The sequence below is a fragment of the Oncorhynchus tshawytscha genome, linkage group LG16 (genome assembly GCF_018296145.1).
Source record: "Oncorhynchus tshawytscha isolate Ot180627B linkage group LG16, Otsh_v2.0, whole genome shotgun sequence".
In the NCBI taxonomy this organism is placed as follows: domain Eukaryota; kingdom Metazoa; phylum Chordata; class Actinopteri; order Salmoniformes; family Salmonidae; genus Oncorhynchus; species Oncorhynchus tshawytscha.
This window is the reverse complement of record NC_056444.1, coordinates 31,401,735-31,428,232: the sequence shown is the minus strand read 5'-3', so window position 1 is coordinate 31,428,232 and position 26,498 is coordinate 31,401,735. Positions and strand designations below refer to the sequence as shown.

Sequence of the window (26,498 nt, the reverse complement as noted above, 5' to 3'; positions counted from 1 at the left end):
TATTGCGGCTACAGTCACTGACCTCTCTCTTCGCCCTCCCCCCTCTCCTTAATCCAATGCCGGATGCTTTCTAAAAGCATGCCCCCAAATCGTCAATAAGACCTTTCCTGTGACACGCAATCACACGCGTTCAGACGAATGCACACACACGCACAAATCTGTGCTCAGCCTAACCACCCAATATATGTTTTGTTTCATTGTGACAGTGTTTGGTAATCTGCCGGGGTGGTGAATTGTGTTCATTGTCCCACCTCCACTGCTGTGTCTCTGCTCTGTGATTGGCAGGGGGATAACAGGATGTCACACACAGAGGGCATATTTGGTCCTTTTTCAAGGTTTTCAAGGTTTGACTTCAGCCCAAAATGACTTCCCTTAAAGCTCAAGGATTAATCGGCTTTGAAGAGGGAGGGAAATATTCTCAAATATGTTTTTGACAGGGTGAAAACGGGATCCTCTTCTTAAGGACAATACCCACTATGAGATGAGATCTCTCTTAGTGGTGGATCCCAGTGAGAGAAAGAGTGGAAGGCTGTTGCTGTTACATCAATAAACCCAATGCAAATTTGGCATGTCTTTAATTCTCAGTTTATACACAGAAATACTCACTCACAATAACACGTCCGGTATGGCATGTCAAAGACATATTAGTTGGAAATATATCATAGAAATATGTTGTAATCAACAGCCATTTGTGATGTTGCGGTATGTTGGTGCTAAGTTGAGTCCTTTTTCTCTTCCTCTAACATAAGCTGGTGGTCATTCTTCTAAATAGGTTGTAGCTTGATCCTGACTGAACTATGGTAGGATTAATACCTTGGCCAATCTTTTATGGGACATTATGATAAGTGAGGCATGACATGAACCACAATTAATTCTCTGAGATGAGATTCTGCAGCTGTCAGTGCCTGCTTATGGGAACGCCTAATTGCCATTGATGGGTAAACGGTGTGTGTAATAATACAGGTAGAGTTAGGCACACCTCAGGGCAGCTGTCTAGGCCCCTTACTTTTTTATATTTTTATTAATTGCCTGCCACGGGCCCTGAGTAAAGCATGTGTGTCTATGTTTGCTGATGACTCAACATTATACACATCAACTACAACACTAAACAAAGAGTTTTAGTTTAGTTTTAAAATGGGTGTAAGCTAGTCCTAAATATTTCAAAAACTAAAAGCATCGTGTTTCGGACAAATCATTCACTAAGCCCTAATCCTCAACTAAATCTTGTGATGAATAATGTGGAAATTGAACAAGTTGAGGAGACTAAACTGCTTGGAGTAACACTGGATTGTAAAACTGTCATGGTCAAAACATATTGATGCAATGGTAGCTAAGATGGGGAGAGGTATGTATCTCTATCAACAAAACAAGTCCTTACAGGCCCTAGTTTTATCCCACCTGGAATACTGCCCAACCATATGGTCAAGTGTCACAAAGAGGGACAAAGGCAAATTACCGTTGGCCAAGAACAGAGCAGCACGGCTGGCCCTTAAATGTACATGGAGAGCTAACATCAATAACATGCATGTCAATCTCTCCTGGCTCAAAGTAGAGGAGAGTGCATGTCTTTGTGAGAGGTATTGACATGTTGAAAGCCCCGAGATATCTGTTCAAAAGACTAGCACACAGCTCGGACACCCATGCATACACCACAAGACATGCCACCAGGGGTCTCTTCACAGTCCAGAACAGACTCTGGGAAATGCACAGTACTACATAGAGCCATGACTACAAACTCTATTCCACATCAGATAACTCAAGCAAGCAGTAGAAAATGATTTAAAAAAAAGATCAAACTTATGGAACAATACGGCTTGTGAAGAGACACAAACACAGGCACAACAGACGTGCAAACACGCACTCTACACACACGTACATTATGTATTGCAGAAATGTAGTGGTAGACTAGTGGTCTAATAATGTGTTGTACGTGCTGTTTTATTGCTTTGTTTCTTGACAGAAGCTAATGGGGATCCTTTATAAATAAATAAAAATATACAAATATGTGTCGATGTTACAATACTAATGACCAAACCGGCTTACCACAATCTGAAGTGACGACGCCCACGCAACCATATGGGGTCATATGGAATGCATAGATAACATAGCGTATACAACAGATCCCATAACATCACGCTACATCATGCCAAGGCACGCTAACTCTTTAGCTACTCTCCTTCTGCCAACAACACCCTCCTATTATCTGCCTTTGTGGCATGGAATCTTACATCCACCATCCAACCTTCCCCCCCACTCGCTACCTCCCTCCCTCCTACTTTTTCTTCCCTCTCCCCTCCTGCTCCTTTTTTCCCCTCCACCTCCTACTCTTCCCCCTATTATGTGGCACCACAGTTCACTCCAGTGCACACCATTCCTGTCTCTCGCTCGGTCTGTCTTTCTCTCCCTCTCTCTCTCCGTCCGGCAGCTGCCTGCTCCTTTTACCACAACCAGGATGCATTAGTTCAGCACCCATGAAAGGAGCGGGTCTTGAGCACGCAAGCCTGATGCACACACACACACACACACACACACATGCTCAAGGGCCGATTCAAATACAATACAGTACACACTCCGCTACGCAGACTCACACAAAGACAGCGAGATGGGAAATGAGAGGGAGATGGAAGATGGGCATTCGGAGAGGTCAGCCAATCAGAGGGAAGATAAACAACACCTCATTAAGGTTGTAAATGCAGCCGTTGTGCCATTCAAATCAGACAGGAATAGATACTATATGGCTGCATGGAGGCAGCATAGCGACATGCTAACAGGGTTAACAAGGCCCCGGGTGGGGATGTGGATGTCTAAACAACCCTGATAAGATCCGAAAGTAATGAGGTGCATCCCAAATGGCACCCTATTCCTATAGGGCTTTGGTCAAAAGCAGTGCACTATATAGGGAATAGGGTGCCAATTGGGACGCATACATGATCACAGTCATGCTATCTGGGAGTAGAGGACATGAGACGCACCATGGTTATTAGAAAAATGGCTGGATGGATATATGTCCACCGGACCATGGGCTTGTCATATAGTACAACAACAGTGGAATGAAAATACTATAGTCCTCCCTTAACAGGATTTCTATCCCCGTCCATGACCATTTCTGCCCTTTTGATAGGAATAACCTATTAATTACTGCATTAAAAATAGACATGATATCATGTGCTGCAGAAGATAATTTTACATTCAATAACAGAAGCTATTTTACTGTGAGGGTTCTTTTATTCCGGCTTAAGCAGTCAAATTTCTCTCCTCCTCTTCCCCTCTCTATCTCGCTCTTCTTTTCTCTACAATATCACACTACTCTCCACTGGCCCTGGCTTTAATGCACTACCAATCAGGCTGTCCATTAAGCGTGTGCACTGCATGTTCATCAGGCGCCACATCCTTAGCTTTGCATGCAGATGAGCTCAAATTGCAGTGTATTGCAAACTCCTTCAAATCTCCTTAGGGGAGTAGATGCGTTTGGTGTGTGTGTGTGTGTATGTTTATCTGTGTGTTTGTGAAAGGATTATATATATGTGTGTGTGTGTGTGTTTATATCTGTGTGTGTGTGTGTGTGTGTGTGTGTGTGTGTGTGTGTGTGTGTGTGTGTGTCTGTGTGTGTGTGTCTGTGTCAGGGAGGCTTATTGGTTTGATGTGCTGAAGGCCTGTTCCATGCAAATTAGCACCCGGGGATAAGGGCTAAAGCCAATCAGGTTGCATGTGTGGTCATCATGATGAAGTCTGGTCATGCCATTGGCTGATGATGATTCTAAGCTGTTTTGTATGCAACAGGAATATTGCTCATGATGTGCTGGGGAACTGGATGGACATGCTATCTCTCTCTCTGTGTATGAAACTCCTCAATTTTCAATGAGTGTCAGACCAAAACGTCAAAAGAATAACTGACATTACATCGAACATATCTCTCACACTTTTTTTTCTCGTTCTCTCCCTCCAATTTTCTCTCTCTTCGAATATTTGTCAGCTCTCTCCCTCTCTCTCTGTCCGTCTCCCTCACTTCATATTTGACTCTTCCCCTTCCTCTAGCTTGGCATTTTATTATTGTTCTATTTTTCAGGCTCCTTCATATGGAACAGTTTAGCTCAGTGTCTTTCCATTGTCTTACACCTGTCTCACCTTAAAGGGATAGGCAATGAAACCCTTTATCCACTTCCCCAGAGTCAGATGAACTCGTGGATACTATTGTTATGTTTCTGCGTCCAGTATGAAGTAAATTGCTAACTAGCGCTAGTGCAATTGCTAACTAGAGTTAGCCGGTATCTGCTAGCCATTACTCTAATGGTAGATAGAGATTTTTTGCGAGCCTATGCTATCTTCCATCATACAGGACACAGAGGCGTAAAAATGTTTTCCACAAGTTCATCTGACCCTGGGGAAGTAGATAAAAGGGCTCACTGCAAAATCACAAAGTATCCCTTTAACACAGTGCAAAACACTCTCCAAGCCTGCTTTATAACTGAGGGCAGGGAGGGAGTGAGCCAGCATCACACAGAGAGAGAGAGAGGTTGCGTCCCAAACAGCACCCTATTCCCTACGGTGCACTACATTTTACCAGGGCACATAGGGCTCTGGTCAAACGTGGAGCAGTATAACAGGAATATGGTGCCATTTGGGACGCAGGCAGAGGGATAGAGAGAGAAGTAAGTAGTGGTTTTTGGTGAGCTGTCTCTTTGCATATCCAATATAAGACAAAGGGTCAGAAGTCTCGGGAGTTAAATGCAGGGTGCAGGGGAGAGTGTCAGGGAGGGCTGCTGTGTGCCAACTCCTAAGTGGCTGTGGTACTCAGAGATAATGTAGAAAGATGATGTGCCAGGGAAGGGCACGGCAAGGTCCAGGTGAATAGTCTGCACCTCTCTAGCGCCGCAGAAGATGCTGAAGAGGAACAACCTTTGCCAGCAGTGCCGATTGCGTCGTGACACAGGAAGCGATGAAAGCCACTGACTCACATTTCAACTTACATTCACTAATCAAACTCACTTCAAAGTAAGACATAGTAAAGGCAGAGGTTTGTGTGTTTATTTGCATGTGCTTGTGTGCATGTTTATGTGCCTGTTTGTGTGCGTGCACTAGTGTGCTTGTGCATCTATGTGTAATTATAAAATAATCTCCCCCAGATAAACAACCTTTCTGAATTCCTGAATCATGACCTCAAAACACTTGTAGTTTCATTGTTAATTATGGAGCTGTCCCCCGTGATACACGAGTTAATCCCATTAAGATAATCCGCAGGAAAACAATTTATTGCATGATAACAGACGTGTGTGTGAGCACCCTTATTTATGCTGGACGCAAATGAGCATAAAATCCAAATAATTAATTGTGGTTTCTGTTTGATTAGCCTCACGGCAGTGGCGGTGGCTGCGCCCCTAACAACCACGCTTGGACCCCCTGCTCCCTGAATTAGCACTAAGGGTGTAGGATACACCCTCACCATCCCTCACCTGATGAGGGTTAGCTTACTGTACATGATAGGATCAGATTCACAGTACCATACATTAGTGGTTAGTACTGATCACATTGTAGTTTTAGCATTAGCAATCAGGATCAGGTCAGGTCCTTACTGTTGATGTAATCATTGTGATCTAAAATGCAAAACCGATCCTAAGTCAGCACTCCAACGCTGAGACGCTGATACATACAGCCGCAGGGCTTGCTGTACTGTTTCAGTGAGAAGCTCAATACACCGAATGCAGGAAGCATTTTATAGAAGTAACCCCCTCTGGGGGACTGTGACATAAAGAGCAATGGGTGACCAACAAGAGCAGAGTGATCTCTACCAATTTCCCACCATTAGCCTGACACACTGTAGGCCACAAACCAGGACTGCACAGCAGCAGATGACTCACAATGCAATGCCCCTGGGCATCTGAAATACATGCAAAGTGATTCTAATGAAATCAAGTTCGTAATCTTCACAAGCTTTTTATCCTTTGTTCTAATAAGACCCAATCACATATTCCCATTAGTACTCAGGCTGAGTACAGTGCATTCTCCACTGGTTTAACAAACAGAGAATGTGTTTCGGTGGGTATGATACTGTACATAATAAATAAAACATCCTTTCCTTATTAAAAAAAAACACTTGAGATGTGCCAGAGGCCTGGCTGCCTGGGCATTAACCCCAGCAGAGTTTAAGGTGAGGTTCACCCCCATTAGTTCCAATACCAATCACAGAGAGAACGCACTCTGTGTTCCGATTTCAGAATGCTACAGAATGCTCTAGTCATGCTCCAGAATGTTTTACTGAATACATTAACAGAAGAAGAGTTTTGATTGGGTCTAGAGGGTAAAGGGTCCTTACCTGAACATATCTCCCAGGCCCTTCAGCAGCAACCCTTTCTTGGCTTTGTTTTTTTCTTTCTCTTTTTCTTTCTCCTTTTCTTTATCTCTCTCAGGCTTCTTCTTGTCCCTCACGCTCTTCACCCTCTTTTTATCGCCGTTGCCATTCACCTGTGTCTCCATGGTTACAGAGTTGCCGGGTGGCAGGGTCAGGTCAGTGGCCGTAGATATGGAGTCCCGGCCTGACCGAGAACTCCCCTCGGTGTCCTCCTCCACTGAGAGATGGAAAAAGGGAGGGAGAGAGATTGTTTTTGTTTGGGTCTAACATACTGGAAAATATAAATGCAACATGAGACCATTTCAATGATTTTACTGAGTTACAGTTCGTATAATGAAAACAGTCAATTGAAATAAATTAAATAGGCCCTACTCTATCGATTTCACATGACTGGGCAGGGGCGCAGCCATGGGTGGGCCTGGGAGGGCATTACCCAGTTGAGAGACAGACCCACCCACTGTCTCAGCCAATCACTATGAATTTTCCCCCACAAAAGGCTTTATTACAGACAGAAATACTCCTCAGAATCATCAGCTGTCTGGGTGGCTGGTCTCAGAAGATCCAGCAGGTGAAGAAGCCGGACGTGGAGGTCCTGGGATGGCGTGGTTACATGGTTACATGCGGTTGTGAGCCCGGTTGGACATACTGCCAAACTCTCTAATACAACTTTAAATTCTCTGGCAAGAGCACTGGTGGACAACTCCCTCCAAACTTGAGACATCTGTGGCATTGTGTTGTGTGTCAAAACTGCACATTTTAGAGCAGCCTGTAATTGTCCCAAGCACGAGGTGCACCTGTGTAATGATCATGCTGTTTAATCATTTTATTGATGTGCCACACCTGTCAGGTGGAAGGATTATCTTGGCAAAGGAGAAATGCTCACTAACAGGGATGTAAACAAATTGGTGAAGAAAATTTGAAAGAAATAAGCTTTTTGTGCGTATGGAACATTCTGAGATCTTTTATTTGAGCTCATGAAACATGGAACACACACTTTACATGTTGTGTTTATATTTTTGTTGAGTATACAGTGCCTTCGGTAAGTATCCAAACCCCTTAACTTTTTCCACATTTTGTTAGGTTACAGCCTTATTCAAAAATTGATTCAATTGTTTTTTTCCCCACACAATACCCCATAATGACAAAGCAAAAACAGGTTCTTAGAAATGTTAGCTAATATATAAAAAAATATATATCACATTTAAATAAGTATTCAGACCCTTTACTCGGTGGTTTGTTGAAGCACCTTTGGCAGCGATTACAGCATCGAGTCTTCTTGAGTATGACACTACAAGCTTGGCACACCTGCATTTGCGGAGTTTCTCCCATTCTTCTCTGCAGATCAACAACCATTTCACTGACCATTTCAAATCCCACTGTACCTTCTCCGCTGTGCAATCCGGTTCCCGAGCTGGTGATGGGTGTACCTCAGCCACGCTCAAGGTACTAAATGTTATCCTAACCGCCATCGATAAAAGACAGCACTGTGCTGCAGGCTTCATCGACCTGGACAAGGTTTTCAACTCTGTCAATCACCGTATTCTTATCGGCAGACTCAAGAGCCTTGGTTTCTCAAATGACTGCCTCGCCTGGTTCACCAACTACTTCTCAGATGGAGTTCAGTGTATAATATCGGAGGGCATGGTGTCCGGACCTCTGGCAATCTCTATGGGGGTACCACAGGGTTCAATTCTCGGGCCGACTCTTTTCTCCGTATATATCAACGATGTCGCTCTTGATGCGGGTTATTCCTTGATCCACCTCTACGCAGACGACACCCTTCTGTATACATCTGGCCCTTCTTTGGACACATCCAAACAAGCTTCAATGCCATACAACTCTCCTTCCGTGGCCTCCAACTGCTCTTAAATACTAGCAAAACTAAATGCATGCTTTTCAACCGATCGCTGCTCACACCCGCCCGCCCGACTAGCATCACTACTCTGAACGGTTCTGACTTAGAATATGTGGACATCTACAAATACCTAGGTGTCTGGCTAGTATGTAAACTCTCCTTCCAGACTCATATTAAGCATCTCCAATCCAAATTAAATCAAGAATCAGCTTCCTATTTCGCAATAAAGCCTCCTTCACTCACCTTCATACCCTCGTAAAACTGACTCGAGCAGGTATATCTCACTGGTTATTCCCAAAGCCAACACCTAATTTGGCCGCCTTTCCTTCCAGTTTTCTGCTGCCACTGATTGGAACGAATAAATAAATAAAGGTGAAAAAATAAAAAAATAAATCCTCTCAGGCTCTGTCAGGTTGGATGGGGAGCATTACTGCATAGCTATTTTCAGGTCTCTCCAGAGATATTTGATCAGGTTCAAGTCCGGGCTGGGCCACTCAAGGACATTCAGAGACTTGTCCCGAAACCACTCATGCATTGTCTTGGCTGTATGCTTAGGGTCGTTGTCCTGTAGGAAGGTGAACCTTCGCCCCAGTCTGAGGTCCTGAGCGCTCTGGAGCAGGTTTTCATCAAATATCTCTCTGTACTTTATTCCATTCATCTTTGCCTCGATCCTGACTAGTCTCCCAGTCCCTGCCGCTGAAAAACATCCCCACAGCATGATGCTACCACCACCATGCTTCACCGTACGGTTGGTGCCATGTTTCCTCCAGACGGGACGCTTGGCATTCAGTCGAAGAGTTCTATCTTGGTTTCATCAGACCAGAGAATCGAGATTCTCAGGGGCTGAGAGTCTTTAGATGCCTTTTGGCAAAACTCCAAGCGGGCTGTCATGTGCATTTTACTGAGGAGTGGCTTCTGTCTGGACACTCTACCAAGGCCTGATTGGTGGGGTGCTGCAGAGATGATTGTTCTTCTGGATGGTTGTCCCATCTCCACAGAGGAACTCTGGAGCTCTGTCAGAGTGACCATAAGGTTCTTGGTAAACTCCCTGACCAAGTCCCTTCTCCCCCAATAGCTCAGTTTGGCCGGGCGGCCAGTTCTAGGAAGTATCTTGGTGGTTCGAAACTTCTTCCATTTAAGAATGATGGAGGCCACTGTGTTCTTGGGGACCTTCAATGCTGCCGACATTTTTAGTACTCTTCCCCACATCTGTGCCTTGACACAATCCTGTCTCAGAGCTCTACAGACAATTCCTTTGACCTCATGGATAGGTTATTTTAGAATAGGCTGTGTCGTAACAAAATGTGGAAAAGGTCAAGGGGCCTGAATACTTTCCGAATGCACTGTAAATGCATTATATATATATATATATATATATATAGCTAGATTGTCAGTATCTCTGTTTTCTGTACTGTCTCGAATTTCCATCATCCAAGAAAACCTCCATATTGAAATGAACCCTCTTCAGTGAAACTGAGTTGATTATACTCAAGGTCTCTACTACACTGCAGCGTGTCTGTAATTAATCTGTCACTAATTTACATTTAAATAATCTCTGAGAAGGCCTATGGGGATCTTAATTGCAAATAGCCTGGGTTCTCCTCCAATGGGCTGCATGCCTACGGTGGTATATGCGTCACAATAAGGCGTGAGGTAGATGGCCCTGGGATTAAGCTTTATTAATGTCTCGCACATTACTGCCTGATTGGCTGGCTTTGACAGGGGGAAAAAAAGAAAGGTTCTTATCAGGAAAATAAAAAAAGGTAAGTCCTTGATGGATTCTAAGCATAGCGAGATGAGATGAGACTAACTGTGCTGTGGTGATTGAAAAGTATAGGGCAGCATCCCAAATGATTGCCTATTCCCTATGCAGTGCACTACAATTGACCAGGACCCACAGGGTGCCATTTGGAACGCAGCCTTGGTTCACATTTCAAAGGATGAAGGCGCCAAGGACTTGTTTTCTTCTCGGTCCGTCGAGTTATCAGCGGTTGCTTTCTGCATCCATCTCAAAGGAAATTACTGAAATGAAATCTCACCATGAGGCGGTGTATGACAAGAATAGCATGCTGAATCTCGTGGTTTAAGCCCTATTCAATTATGCAAAAAAAATAAAACCTTTTTTTGCCTATCCCCACTTTGGGATATGATAAGACTAACAGGGTCTGGACAGATATCAATTCTATCACTCATACTGAGGCGTGCTTATCATCTCGTTAAGTGCAAAGGCGGCATATCTCAGAACTGAGCTGCATCTTGGCCATTATGGCTAAGATTAGCAACAGCACTAATGTTAGATGCTCGTAATGACGCTGTCACTGATAACACACTAAAGATTGTAATCTTACTGGCCCTCCTGGGGGAATGTAAAACGCTGTGTGAGTGTGTTTTGGTTTGTTTTTATCAAGCAGCCCACTAAAAGTCTGTTGCCCAAAAAAATGAGAACGAGAGAAATCAACCGTGATGAAGGTCTAAATATGATAGAACACTTCACATGAGCCACACAAAGACTGACAGGAACGAGTTGAGGCAAAACAGCAAGACACAATCTATGGCGTTTCAATCAAAAAGCCTCGGAAAATAAAAGTTTCGGTACTCGCCAAGCTCAGATTGCAGGAGGGAGTCCACAGAAAAGTGAATAGGGGCAATTAAAACGATCTGTGTGCCTGCCGCAGACAGCAAATGTTTTGACACTGCAATCAAAGTGTATCATTAAATCTCTCCATTTCAAGAGTGAAAAGGGAGATTCATTTCAGTCTGTGTGTGTGAATGAGTGTTCTGACTGAAATGTAAAATTGCTGGGCTCATTTCAACATACACAATATATAGGGGGATTTGAATTGAGAATCTCTGTTTAGAAACATTAAACCCCCCGATAACATATATAAGGGAATGCAGTAGCTCGGTAGGATATCTTGTGGGGACACATTTGCAGAAGGCGACGCCACGTTCTCATTTCATGTGAATAAAAGTATTGGTTGTAGGAAAAGCGAAAGGCTTATCTGTCAACGTTGACAATTAAACCCTGTGATGATATAATATCATATAAAATCAGAGTTATTTGAATTTCATGGGAGAAGAGAAAATATTCCTCGGCAGAGGAAAGGAAGGAGGAAATCGTAGAGCTTGTCCCATTTTTTTTTTCTTAGGCAAGATAAGACAGCATTTAGTGGTTTGCAGACAGAGCTTATGAGAACAAAGAGATGCAAATAATTCCATGCAAATTATTCCCCTCTTTTTCAAATTTCCCCAGGTTGCTTTAATGGAATCTATTCATGGAGAATTAATGAAAAATATATCTGGTGATTATTGTGGTGGCGTTGCAGGGTATTACCTGTTCAGGAATGTAACACCTCCCTGCCTCTATCTCAAATGCCTTTGTGTCAAGAAACACCTGCCAACTGACGTGCTCAGTCAAAGGGAAGGGGGAGACTAGGTAATACTTTGAGAATTTAAGTTATTTCTGGTCTCAATTTTAGTCAATACATTTGGCAGTACAGTCAGAGTATCTAAAGAATCCAAAAATCCAGTTTCTACTCAACATGAAACAGATTTACCTGTACCAATGTGTTATTACACTAAGAAAGTAAAACCATGAATGAAAAGGAACCGTTAGAGAACATGACGACACACTTTTCGATTGAATCCCAAAATAAAGAATGTATTCTGAATCTAGGCACAACATTGAAAAAAAAAAGTACATACATACAAGCTTACAACACAAAACATCCAGGACCATAAAGCCAAGATGCAAAAAAGCAAGACTTGTGTGTTCTGTTGGCAAACAATGGAAGTGCTTTCCTTGTTCTGTTTGTAGTCTGCTTGGAATAAATGACAATGCAGTTTAAATGGCTGTGAGCCCTTAGGGAAGACATGGAGAAGCAGTCTAGAACAATTCACTTCTACACTAACCCTATGCATATTAATGGGACTCTGATGTAGATGCTGATTGGATGCTTATTCCTATCTGCATGCCTCTCACTAAGTAATGTATGATAGAAAACCTACGGAACTTGAGTGAGGGGTAGATCCATAGAGATATTAGCAAATAAATGTTCTATATGTAATTATAAACTGGGTGGTTAAAGCCCTGAATGCTGATTGGCTGACAGCCGTGGTATATCAAACTGTATACCACGGGTGTGATAAAACATTTATTTTTACTGCTTTAATTATGTTGGTAACCAGTTTATAATAGCAATAAGGCACCTTGGGGGTTTGTGGTATATGGCCAACATACCACGGCTAAGGGCTGTATCTAGGCACTCTGCGATGCGTCATGTGTAAGAACAGCCCTTGGTATATTGACCATATACCACACCCCTTCGGGCCTTATTGCTTAATTATATGGGTGGATCCTCCTTCTATATTCAAAATGTCTCATTTTGGAACTATCGGCCAGTTACTTGATTTAACACTGACCATAAACTACAGAAACTACATAGGTTTGCTTAATAGAACCAAGGTCTATAAACTACACATAAAATGAGTTATGCTTTATAAAACCAAGGTCTATAAACTACACATAAAATGAGTTATGCTTTATAAAACCCGAGGTCTATAAACTATACACAAAATTAGTTATGCTTTATAAAACCGAGGTCTTACAGTCTGAACGCTTAACACTCACATGTCTCCATTCCCTTCAGGTCACACTCTTCCATAGCAGTAACGATTACTCCTGGCCTGTCGTACGATTTGTCGATGGCTGCCCGGAAGCTCTCGTTGCAGCCCCGCCCCCTGATGATTCGTGGGCGTGGCCTGTGGAGGTTAATTTCCCCGTTGAGTGTAACCTCGGCAACAGCAGTCTGGAGGCTCTCCAGGGAGCTGGACTTCTTCAGGCCCAGAGAGGGACCAATTGTTTCTCCTGTCGAAGAGCCTGAAGGAAGGAGAAGTGGTAACACTTGACTTAGAGTGGTGATATTTAGCATTCATAAAGCCTTCCTATGCATGACAAAGACTCATAATGCCCTACATAAGTTTATATAGTCTTTATAGGACTTCTTGAGGCCCAGGGAGGGTCCTACTGCTTCTCCTGTTGAAGAGTCTGATAAAGGAGTAGTCCGAACACAGGTCCAAGAACAATTGAGTTTGGCAGTGTCCTAAATGGCACCCTATTAATACCCTACGGCTTTGGTCAAAAGTGGTGCACTATATAGGAAATAGACAAAGATTTTATGATGTGTGATATTCATACCCTGAAAATGTGTCCTGAAACGTTATATTCTATACTGAACTCTGATTGCTATAAATCATTTAGGTTTTCCTAGTTTCCAAAGACCGAAAGAAAATGAGATGATGTAAAACCCTCCACTTGGCGTGTAATTCACTATAGGAGAAGAAGGACGGGCTATAGTCTGTGGGAATTCATCTGGAAAATAAATGATGAATTGGCGTGTGTGAAACATTATGAGGGCATATCTATCTATCTTTGTAGGAGCAAGACAAAGAGAAAACAGAGTAAACCCTCATTCTCATTTCAACAATGTTTGACAAAGTTTCTCAGACTGTGTAATGTACCTGAAATGCGTGCGTGTAAACGGACTACATTTTCAAAACCTAGCGAGCTTCCAAATGTCTATATACTAAAGTGTGTACAGTACTGTAGGCAAGAGTGAGCAGCCATGGTTAACAGAACAGAAATTAGATCAACATAACATCACTCTGATCTAGAGCAGAACAGGGGAAAGATAGGGGTGGAAGTGAGGATGGGATGCAGAGTTAGAGGGGAGGAGGGAGAACGCGTTAGAAAACAGTAGGACAATCAGAAGTATTGTAGACTAAACACAGCCCATTCACTTCCTACTGCCGTGGCCTCCTCGATGTCACTACTCTGAACCTTCCACGGGATGGCCTTTCATGCGTCTCATCTGTTGTTGTTTTTTTAAAGCCCTTCGCAACAAGGCTTTTAAAGGACACAAACAGCCTCACTTCAAAACGAGAAGATTAAGGTTGTGCAGATGGTGGATAACAGAATATGAACGCAGGGTCACACACCACACCCAGAATGGGATTGCTCATGTATAGAGAGAATGCAAGCTATAGCCAGGTGGGGCTTTTCCAACACAGAGATTTCCCAAACTGTTGCCAACACCAGCCACCTGTTAGATCTAGTAGAGATAAACATGTATGGAATCTTTACAAACTCCTGTCAAGACAAGTAGCCTACCTCACCTTCACCCTCACCCACACCACACACACCACACACACCACAAAGAAAGAAGAAGATGTGAGTGAAGTATGACTTCATAGTGTGCAGAACAAATTTACTGATGGCACAAAACGGGTGGCCCCGTGACAACTCATTTCATTGAAATACACCTTATAATGGATCCTGTTCATGCAAAATGCATGTAATTAACATGCAAATGACAAATAAACAACAATTGCCGAAGACGGGCGTCTGTTGTCAGTAACTCTAAAAGGAGATTGTATGTATGGCACAATATGAAAACGTTCTTTTGTTTGCTGTTCCTGTCAGGTATCACCACCACTTAGAAGACTGTTGACATTAGCACTAGATGTACTGATAGGTATGCTTGTAAGACGTCAGATCTGTAGATGGATAGCAGAATGAGTGCTGGACAGCAACCTCTTATCTACCTCTGGAATAAACCTTGAGACAGCTATCATTTGTTTTCCAATGGCTGCTGTGCGTTTGTTTAAGGTATGGAAGTGGAGCGAGACTGGGGGTATTGGTATTTAATTTTGTCAGGTGGCGTCAGTCATTTCCCCTGAGCTCTGGCCCCACCAGATAGCCATGTTAAACAAGCAGACATTTTGATTTTCTGTCCCTATCCATTCACTTATTCTTCATTGTGCTGTATTAACCAATAACAACCACCTTCCCACAAAACAGAATAGATTTTAAATCTGCTTCTAACCAGCGTGTTAATAAGAAACTTTGAAAAGGGAAACAGTTAATAGATAGTTGATCAACTTTTGATTGAATTAGTCCTGTCTGGGTTTTGACCACCGTTCAGTGGAAGCTGAGGACTCTCTAAGGACTGTGCATATGGGAATGAGGCCCACAGACCAGCATTGTCTCTTTAGACCCCTCAGGTCCAAAACACACATAGCATGTGCTGCCAGGTTCCATGCAGCTTCGCCTCATGTAAACACCAAGCCAGCCAGTCAGTCAGCCAGCTACCATGTGGTCTTGTTTCGGTCTTCTGCCCCCCCACGTTTCCTTCAGTCATCAATAACACCCCTGACTTGTTTTCGGGGCCCTAAACGGAGCGTGGCCTATTGCTGCAGAGCTCTCACAGCGGATCTGTGGATGAACAGACACGGAGCCAAACACAGATTAGGGATAAGAAAATAAACCCCCATCAGAGAAAGAAAACAATTACGAATCTATTTCCTTCTCCCTCTTATGGAATGAATACCCCCTCTGAAAAGTCAGAGAGGAGTAGAGTGGTTGGTTGTGAAGTAACTACAGGTGATTTGAGTGGGGAGATCGGGAGAAGGAGAGGAAGTCTAATGGACTCCAGGCGATATAGAAGGCAACATGTCAGCCCAGGACAGTAACCCATGTGTTGCCTGCTACTGTTATCATCATTTCACAAGCAGTAGCAGCTTCAGACGCCCGTCTTCTACTGTCTGAAAGCGCCAGGCTGCTAATCTCTACTTGGTCCTTTAGCCAAGTAAACCTGCCGTGGCTACGTTTGTGATTAGCCGAGAACCGTGCCAAACGCTTCTATATCAAAGTGACATCCCAATCTGCTTCTTACAGAAGTGAACGACTGTGGGAAAAGGAATTCTGTTGATCAAGGATGACTCACTTCTCACCAGTCTAGGGATGCATCCCAAATGGCAACCTATTCCATATTTAGTGTAGTATTTTGCTTTTCTACTGGAAGGTGATGCCAAAGAAAAATGTCCATCCTGGATGGACAATAAAGTTCAATTCTATTCTACTTTTCCGATTGGCCCAGGTCAAAATTAGTACACTTCACAGCATATAAGGAATCGGACGCCATTTGGGAGGAATCCTAGACCATGATTTTTAGACTAGGGGAGGAAACTTAACCACAGGTGGTCTGGTCATCCAAGCCACTAACCTCTGACCTTACTGTGACAAGATGTGTGTATCCTGTCTCTCAGCGCTGCTTGGATCCACTGGTCCATGGGTCACTACTCCCCCATCTGGCTGTACCGAGGTCAGTCGTTAGCTGTTACTGTATGTATAAACTGAGGCCTCTACACAGCTCTCCATAATAACCCTGTCACAGCTAATAAAGACTCCTTTTCCCAGCAGGCACCCGAGGACCACGCTACCAACTACACAGATACCTGGAAGTGTCCCAAATGGCACCATATTCCCTATATAGTGCACTACTTTGGACCAGTGCGAGTAGGTTCACCAGAGGGCCACACTGCTAACCACTCAGATGCATGCTTAAAGGAAAAGCAATTGCATGATACAACATCACCAGTAAGTGGATCCACATCTTCCAGCTGACGGAGACAGTAAAACAGAACTTTACAGTGTGTTTGAAATGTCAGCAGGGTTACAGGTACCCTTGTGAAGCACCACCGGGAACAGGACAGCCATTTAACTGTGTTGTTCCTCAGGAAAGCAAGGCACATCTCTGATTACTGACTTCATTTTATATGACAATGAAGGAGATTTGCTCATCTTATTGTACCACCTGGGTGGAAGGGGAAATCATCTGGATTTATTTCTCAAAAGAACCACTTGTGTCAGATTAAGGACATGGGAGGACAGACGGACATAAAAAACATGAATAACAGGAAATTACAGCCCCCGGTAAGGACGTGGCATAATTCTCCATATGCTGGAGGATGTGCCTTAATCAACATACTCCAAATGCCATGTAAATGTGAGGCTTTGGAAGCTTATGCATAAATCCAGACAAACAGACTAGAGCACACACCGAAGCTGGGCGGATGCATGTTTGACACAATAGGATTGTGGGTGATAAACCCACGGACGGATACAACAGTTTATGGAAACACAAATGGCATCTGCCGCTCTCTCTCTCCCTCATCTGCCATTCTCCGAATCTGGGAATTATCACCCTTTCGTATTCTGAATCAGGCTAGATCGTTGTGTAGTGTTTCTGTCTGGGAATGGCACAGAGGCCTCTGATTGGTCCGTGCTTTTGCCTTTGTTTTCATCTGAATCTCTCAGAACCTCTCCAGGGACATTTTGACTGACAGCTCTCAATATGCCAGGTCCTATCACACAACCAACCCACGCTGCCACGTCTTCTGCTCATTGGGGAAGAAATAATACATGTTCCCTATCGCAAACCGACACAGGTATGACACTCACCACACGCTCAGAGAAGAAATAGGGGGAAGCATAAATATGCGACACACACAAAAAAACTGCCAAAACGCACCAGCAAATATTAGTGACCAAGATGAATGTGCAATATATTCTTACAGTAATAAGACGAAACCAAAGGCAACCAGGAGGACATTTAATTGGAGAAGAGCGATGATCATTAAGCGTTAAAGGGAGGTATTGCAAACTATATGAATAAATCACTAGTGATTATTACGGTAGTAGCTCCAGCAGCCCCATAGTATAATTACAATGGCTGCGTCCAAAATGGCACAATAATTCCCTATTTAGTGCACACATTTTGACCAAGCCCTATAGGGCTCTGGTCAAAAGGAGTGCATTATATAGGGAGCATGGTGCCATTTGGAAAGCAGCCAAGGAGCAATGCTCCCACCACCATTATTCACAACCACTTCATCCTTGCATGTAAAGATTTTTGTATGGACGGGGAGGACAGGGAGGACGGGGGCTCCATTATGCCTAATGTATTCAGTGTGTGGAGGGTTTAAAGCGCAGCGTTAAAAGGGTAATTAAGCTAAAAATAGTCCCAGGGTGTTGTGGCGGGGCCATGTCCTGGTATCCCTGAGGAAGAGATGCGGCCCTAGGTCGACCAGGCTCCTTGTCTCTGCCAACTCCTGGGCCATGTCTCAAATGCCACCATATTCCCTATATAGTGCACTACTTTTGACCCGAGCCCTATAAAAGTAGTAGTACACTATATATGGAATAGGGTGCCATTTGGGACACAACCTTGGTTCATTAGGAGGACCAGAGGACGTCCTATATCCTCCAATCCACACTGTTCTACATGTAACATAATGTCACCCCATTATCATTAATGTAACTCAACATCTCAATCAGAGGCATTGTCATTGTTTGGCTAAGTAGCCATGACATTGGGGGTGCTGGTGGTGGTGGTGACGCGAGCACAGAACTAGAATGTGTTCTATTTCTATGGACATGAGAGCAATACTCTACGTCAAAATAGCTGGGTCATATACTGAACAAAAATATACAACGCAACATGCAACAGTTTCAACAATTTTACTGAGTTACAGTTCATATAAGGAAATCTGTCGATTGAAATCAATTCCAGGCCCTAATCTACTGGGGAGCCAGGCCCAGCCAATCTGAATGAGTTTTGAAGAAGCCGGATGTAGAGGTCCTGGGCTGGCATGGTTACATATGGTCTGCAGTTGAAAGGCCAGTTGGATGTACTGCCAAATTTTCAAAAACAACGCTGTAGGTGGCTTATGGTAGAGAAATTAACATTCAATTATCTGGCAACAGCTCTGGTGGACGTTCCTGCAGTCAGCATGCCAATTGCACGCTTCTTCAAAACTCGAGACATCTCTGGCATTGTGTTGTGTGACAAAACTGGACATTTGAGTAGCCTTTAATTGTCCCCAGCACAAGGTGCACATGTGTAATGACAATGCTGATTAATCAGCTACTTCATATGCCACACATGTTAGTTGGATGGATTGTCTTGACAAAGGAAAAATGCTCACTAACACAGATGTAAACATCTTTATGCACAAAATTGGAGAGAAATTAGCTTTTTTGGAAAATGTATGTGAACTTTTATTTCAGCTCATAAAACATGGGACCAATACTTTACATGTTGCATTTATATTTTTGTTTAGTATAGATTACCTGTAGTTAGGCTGTGATCCTGTCCTGCTCATTCAGTGAATCACTTGTATTTATTTCACTAATGTGCAATAGGTATGAGAAAGAATAGATTTTGGCTGCTGTTTAGTAAAAGTGCTGTTTGCATTGTTCAGCTCTCAACACATTCTGTGCCTGGTGAGTACACACGTTGTACTAGATCCGTTCTAATGGAAGGTGAGAACACACTGGCGTGTCATTGATGGATTAATTCCATTCAGCTAAAGAGGCCAACTGGCATTGAGCATCTCTATTTCAAATGGGACTACTTTGCCTCACTCCTCACAACCCTACCCCCTTACACCTTTCAGCATAATGAATGTTTTCTTCTATCATATTCACTACAGAACAAGCATGGTGGCAACGTTTCAGACAACTGCTGCCAAACCTCTATTCAACACCATGCCACTTTCTTTTTCTCTCCCTACAAAATATGAAAACCCTTTTTGTGCTCACTGCAATTACCTCAAATGGCATCATAAATATCCTTCCATTTCTCTGGCCAAGGAATAATCAGACAAAGAGCAAAGAGAAAAACAAAAGTTACCCTTTATGAGATGGCAAAGGGGTCAATAAGAATACCGCCCCTTTCCCAAACCCTTCTCTTGACATCTGACCCCAACTCAAAAAGACGAGCCAATCAGAGATGAGCTTGTTATTCCAAAGTGCTGTGCGATTTGCCGGTTCAGTGGCGGTGGTGATGAACAATACGCCCTGATTGGTGGTTAGTGCTTACCTTCCATGTTTTCTGTGCTGGGGGTGAGGTGGGGGTTAAACTCGTCTGATACTGTTAAAGAGGCATAAACAAGTGTGATTGGTTAGTTAGTGCCCACATTCCACATTCCAAATCAGAACACCATTCCAGAGCATCTCTAGTACCCTTTTCACACTATTGTGGCAACCAGAACCATACTGGCTCTGATACGGTTCCAGCAACTAGTGTGAAAAGGGTTTGAATTAGTCTTTGTGTTACTGTGGCCAGTCTCCAAGGCTAGCCTAGTCAGCCAACATGCATATTATCACTGTGAAAAGGGAGGAAGAGAAAGACTATTGAAGAGCTTTTGGAATAACAATCAGAAGTGGAGAGATATTATAACACCATGCAGTTCTGTCGATCACTGGATTATTCAGGTTGACTGGGTATAATGTGTTAGCATATTCCTCCCAGCCACAGAGAGGTGTGCAGTATTCAGCCCCTTATTTTCTCCTCCTCTCAATCTTGTTCCAAATCTAAATGGAATAGAAACCTTCAGGTGTCTGGGCAGCTTAGTGTTTAGCACATATTTATGGAGATGGGTCATGAAAGTCATGAAACGGTAGCAGTTGACGCTGATCTGATTTGGCACAGAGCTCCTGAAACGAGATTAAAGAGGGGAGAAAAAAAAACACCCTACTTAGAAATATTTCAAAGAAAAACAGTTTCTGTGGAGAAATAGCTTTGTTAAACATGCTAAGATCTACGCAAGGGTGATTTGTCAGGTTTGAGAAGCGCTTGAGATCCCGAAGGCGAGGGAATGTTCCTGCTCATTTCTGACATGCGGTTATGCCCGGTCATATTCCGATGCCTCATCTGATTCCTCATGATGTGGGTTCCCGAGTTTTGATAATCTATCACTGACAAGCCAATCTTAATGCTCCCAGTGATGCTTGGAGGCATTAGCTGTTATTTGCAAAGTAAAACTGTCTATTCAACAACAGCTAGCATAAAGCTTTCGATAAGTGATCTTGCTTTTTCCTCACTCGTCAAATTCACATTAAAGAAAAAAAACATGAATTGCTGACAGCACTTTAGTGGCACAATTAAAAAGCTTTTTGATGATGAGACCTTTAGCTACTAAGAAATAGGAGCTTCAGGTTACGGTTTTCAGCTTCCTATGGACTTCTCATCAGATCTAAACACTTCCTCCAATCATTTGAACTTTCATTGATGTTGAAAACATAATGCCCTTAACAATGATCGGGATCCTGCTGTATTATAGCTAATCAGTCAGTGAAACCCATCCATCGTCCAAAGGGGATTATTATATATTTTTATACTAAGTCTTAGTTTGAGGACTCTGGGTTTGTGATGAACTTTTATACCTTTTAGTGTTTGAGGGAAACCGCTAAGCCAGTCCCCGGAGGATAAAACTCTTGTCAGGTCAAGACTCTAGATACCTAAAGACATAAAAAGGTCTGTTATCTGTCATGATAACTCAATGATGTGAGGTACAGAGCCAGATGGTCCTTTGGGGAGTGACTTGAAGTGTTCCTCAGCATGTTTCTCGTCAGGACTAGCATTCCATCCCACATCACCTGTCTGTCTATTCCCATCCCCAGGATCTTTCACAAAGCACCAAAACTGCACTCTGGCCCTAATGGTCATGTTCCAGGACAATTGTTTCTATCAGTCTCGAAGGGCTAGGAAAAAAGGTTTTGTACAGTCACACTGCAAATCATTTACCCATGTTTCACAATGGGCCACTGGGCACAGGTTTACAATGTCACATGTTAAGGGAAAGAGGGGAAGGGGGGGTTGAAGGAGGACCCAGGGGTTTGGAGTGTTGGTGTTAACCAACCAGGGCCCAGATTCACAATCACGAAAAACTTAAGAAGCTTCTTAAGAAGAAAAATAAGAAGGTCATAAGATAGTTCGTAAGTGCAATTCCTCAATAATACCTTAGGATTTTATGATTTTCTTACAAACTTCTCAAATATCTTCTTACAAATCTTAAGATGCTTGTTGCTTGTTGATTGTTTTAGCTAGCTATCTAGCTAGCAATAGCATTCATGTTAGCATATCTCTTACTGAAATTACTGTGCTAAAACATGTTCTTGGGTTTAAAATAATCAATACTGAAACTTTCAGATGAAGTTTGTGAGTGAATTAAACATGTTTAATTGCTTTCAGGAACTTTTTCTCTCACTGCCATGAGTTTAAGACAGGGGTTTACCATCTTGGAATTAACAACATTTCCAAGAACTTTATTTTCAAGAATCTAATTTCTTCTTAACTTTTTGCTTAAAATTTATGGAGAAACATAACAAAAAGCTCAATCAAATTTACCAAGAACTCTTTTGAAGAATAGCAACTTTGCTTAACTTACTTCTTACAGTAAGTCTATAGTTAAGGGATAAAATGGCAGTTATGAAGCAATGTCTTCTTAAGAGATTTTTGTGAATCTGGGCCCAGATTCACAAAAGTAGTTACAGTAGTATTTATTACCTAGGTCCATGCTCTTCAAATTGTACAGTAGTTATTACCTAGGTCCATTCTCAGACTTGTACATTAGTTATTACCTAGGTCCATGCTGTTGGACTTGTACAGTAGTTATTACCTAGGTCCATTCTCAGACTTGTACAGTAGTTATTACCTAGGTCCATGCTCTTCAAATTGTACAGTAGTTATTACCTAGGTCCATTCTCAGACTTGTACAGTAGTTATTACCTAGGTCCATGCTGTTGGACTTGTACAGTAGTTATTACCTAGGTCCATGCTCTTGGACTTGACCAGTAGTTATTACCTAGGTCCATGCTCTTGGACTTGTACAGTAGTTATTACCTAGGTCCATTCTCAGACTTGTACAGTAGTTATTACCTAGGTCCATGCTGTTGGACTTGTACAGTAGTTATTACCTAGGTCCATTCTCAGACTTGTACAGTAGTTATTACCTAGGTCCATGCTGTTGGACTTGTACAGTAGTTATTACCTAGGTCCATTCTCAGACTTGTACAGTAGTTATTACCTAGGTCCATGCTCTTGGACTTGTACAGTAGTTATTACCTAGGTCCATTCTCAGACTTGTACAGTAGTTATTACCTAGGTCCATGCTCTTCAAATTGTACAGTAGTTATTACCTAGGTCCATTCTCAGACTTGTACAGTAGTTATTACCTAGGTCCATGCTCTGCAAATTGTACAGTAGTTATTACCTAGGTCCATGCTCTTCAAATTGTACAGTAGTTATTACCTAGGTCCATTCTCAGACTTGTACAGTAGTTATTACCTAGGTCCATGCTCTTCAAATTGTACAGTAGTTATTACCTAGGTCCATTCTCAGACTTGTACAGTAGTTATTACCTAGGTCCATGCTGTTGGACTTGTACAGTAGTTATTACCTAGGTCCATGCTCTTGGACTTGTACAGTAGTTATTACCTAGGTCCATGCTCTTCAAATTGTACAGTAGTTATTACCTAGGTCCATTCTCAGACTTGTACAGTAGTTATTACCTAGGTCCATGCTGTTGGACTTGTACAGTAGTTATTACCTAGGTCCATGCTCTTGGACTTGTACAGTAGTTATTACCTAGGTCCATGCTCTTGGACTTGTACAGTAGTTATTACCTAGGTCCATTCTCAGACTTGTACAGTAGTTATTACCTAGGTCCATGCTCTTGGACTTGTACAGTAGTTATTACCTAGGTCCATGCTCTTGGACTTGTACAGTAGTTATTACCTAGGTCCATTCTCAGACTTGTACAGTAGTTATTACCTAGGTCCATGCTCTTCAAATTGTACAGTAGTTATTACCTAGGTCCATTCTCAGACTTGTACAGTAGTTATTACCTAGGTCCATGCTCTTCAAATTGTACAGTAGTTATTACCTAGGTCCATTCTCAGACTTGTACAGTAGTTATTACCTAGGTCCATGCTGTTGGACTTGTACAGTAGTTATTACCTAGGTCCATGCTCTTGGACTTGTACAGTAGTTATTACCTAGGTCCATGCTCTTGGACTTGTACAGTAGTTATTACCTAGGTCCATGCTCTTAGACTTGTACAGTAGTTATTACCTAGGTCCATTCTATTGTACTTGTACAGTAGTTATTACCTAGGTCCATGCTGTTGGACTTGTACAGTAGTTATTACCTAGGTCCATTCTGTTGGACTTGTACAGTAGTTATTACCTAGGTCCATTCTATTGCACTTGTACAGTAGTTATTACCTAAGTCCATTCTATTGCACTTGTACAGTAGTTATTACCTAGGTCCATGCTCTTGGACTTGTACAGTAGTTATTACCTCGGTCCATGCTCTTGGACTTGTACAGTAGTTATTACCTAAGTTCATTCTATTGCACTTGTACAGTAGTTATTACCTAGGTCCATGCTGTTGGACTTGTACAGTAGTTATTACCTAGGTCCATGCTCTTGGACTTGTGCAGTAGTTATTACCTAAGTTCATTCTATTGCACTTGTACAGTAGTTATTACCTACGTCCATTTTATTGCACTTGTACAGTAGTTATTACCTAAGTCCATTTTATTGCACTTGTACAGTAGTTATTATCTAGGTCCATGCTCTTAGACTTGTACAGTAGTTATTACCTAAGTCCATTTTATTGCACTTGTACAGTAGTTATTACCTACGTCCATTTTATTGCACTTGTACAGTAGTTATTACCTAAGTCCATTTTATTGCACTTGTACAGTAGTTATTACCTAGGTCCATGCTCTTAGACTTGTACAGTAGTTATTACCTAAGTCCATTTTATTGCACTTGTACAGTAGTTATTACCTACGTCCATTTTATTGCACTTGTACAGTAGTTATTACCTACGTCCATTTTATTGCACTTGTACAGTAGTTATTACCTAAGTCCATTTTATTGCACTTGTACAGTAGTTATTACCTACGTCCATGCTCTTGGACTTGTACAGTAGTTATTACATCGGTCCATGCTCTTGGACTTGCACAGTAGTTATTACCTAAGTCCATGCTCTTGGACTTGCACAGTAGTTATTACCTAAGTCCATGCTCTTGGACTTGCACAGTAGTTATTACCTAAGTCCATGCTCTTGGACTTGCACAGTAGTTATTACCTCGGTCCATGCTCTTGGACTTGCACAGTAGTTATTACCTCGGTCCATGCTCTTGGACTTGCACAGTAGTTATTACCTAGGTCCATGCTCTTGGACTTGTACAGTAGTTATTACCTAGGTCCATGCTCTTGGACTTGTACAGTAGTTATTACCTAGGTCCATGCTCTTGGACTTGTACAGTAGTTATTACCTAGGTCCATGCTCTTGGACTTGTACAGTAGTTATTACCTAGGTCCATGCTCTTGGACTTGTACAGTAGTTATTACCTAGGTCCATGCTCTTGGACTTGTACAGTAGTTATTACCTAGGTCCATGCTCTTGGACTTGTACAGTAGTTATTACCTAGGTCCATGCTCTTGGACTTGTACAGTAGTTATTACCTAGGTCCATGCTCTTGGACTTGTACAGTAGTTATTACCTAGGTCCATGCTCTTGGACTTGCGCGTCTTGATGATCTCAAGCTGATTGGCATTGTCGCCAAACTGTTTGGTGCGTTTCTCTGACATGCTCTGGCGTCCAAACCCCTCCCTCTGAAAGGAATCTTCTGGGTCTTCTGTGTCCGGACTGAGGGAGCTGGGGGAGAGATGGAGGAAGAGAGGAGAGGACAGGAGTGAGAGACTAAAGATGAAGGAGTGTGTGTTGGTGATATCAGTTAATCACCATTCAGAAACATTCAGTACATCAACAGCAATCCATCTCTCTGCTCTAAATAAGTCAAAACAATATATGGTTATTAAATTATGTTAAAACTTGATAATGGATAACTACTACACAAATATACAGCCCTTTGGTTTTACTGCCATAAAATAGAGACTTGGCTCTGGACACTACGAGCAGGCCAGACAAAGCATGATATTGGATGATAAAATCTCTAAATTAATATTCACACTCATACACAATATGCCTCCCCTTGGCTTCTCGAACAATGGGGAGGAGATCTGATCAGAACAGCTGATAAAGTGCCTCAGTTGTGCCAGTGTCCAAAAATCCACACACACACACACACACGCACACGCGCACGCACACACGCAACTACACACGCAACCACACACGCAACCACACACGCAACCACACAGTTCCGCTGTGCTCTGTAGTGACTGCTCTCATCAAGGACACCTCCACCTCTACAGAGTTCACAGGGGGAGATACGTGGGTGTGATGCCCAGCGAGGTGGTGCTCTGCTGGGGTCACAACCACTCAATATCCCCCTGTCTGGGGCAGTGGTGGGCCCAGCCCTCCATAGCGTGCTCCCTTTGAGCGGCCCTATCTCTGTCTGGATCTTAATTGGAAAGAGGAGAGGAGCAGGAAAGGGGGCAGGCTAGGCGAGCCAGAGAACAACATTTGCATGCCAAGGAGAAAGTTGCAATTAAGTTGAGAAAATGTTCCAATTAGAGCAGAGATAGAGGGAGGAGAGACATGGACATTGATGAGCACAGATAAACGGGAGTGAAACTCTCTCTCTCTCTCTGTCTCTCTCTCACACACACACACACATACACACAGAGAAACCAGT

At 42.7% G+C, this 26,498-nt stretch overlaps 1 protein-coding gene across 4 annotated transcripts in view; it reads right to left on the bottom strand.

The window, feature by feature from the left end:
* LOC112215584 (partitioning defective 3 homolog) overlaps nt 1-26,498 on the bottom strand; it is a 595,003-nt gene that overhangs the window by 159,212 nt on the left and 409,293 nt on the right. For 3 of the 4 annotated variants that reach the window (XM_042299093.1, XM_042299095.1, XM_042299096.1), the window contains 4 exons: nt 25,404-25,558; nt 19,925-19,975; nt 12,832-13,080; nt 6,311-6,563 (listed from right to left, as the gene is read on the bottom strand). In XM_042299093.1, the coding sequence (XP_042155027.1) occupies nt 6,311-6,563; nt 12,832-13,080; nt 19,925-19,975; nt 25,404-25,558 (708 nt within the window). The remainder of the gene's footprint in view (nt 1-6,310; nt 6,564-12,831; nt 13,081-19,924; nt 19,976-25,403; nt 25,559-26,498) is intronic. The other variant, XM_042299094.1, reaches the window with a different exon arrangement.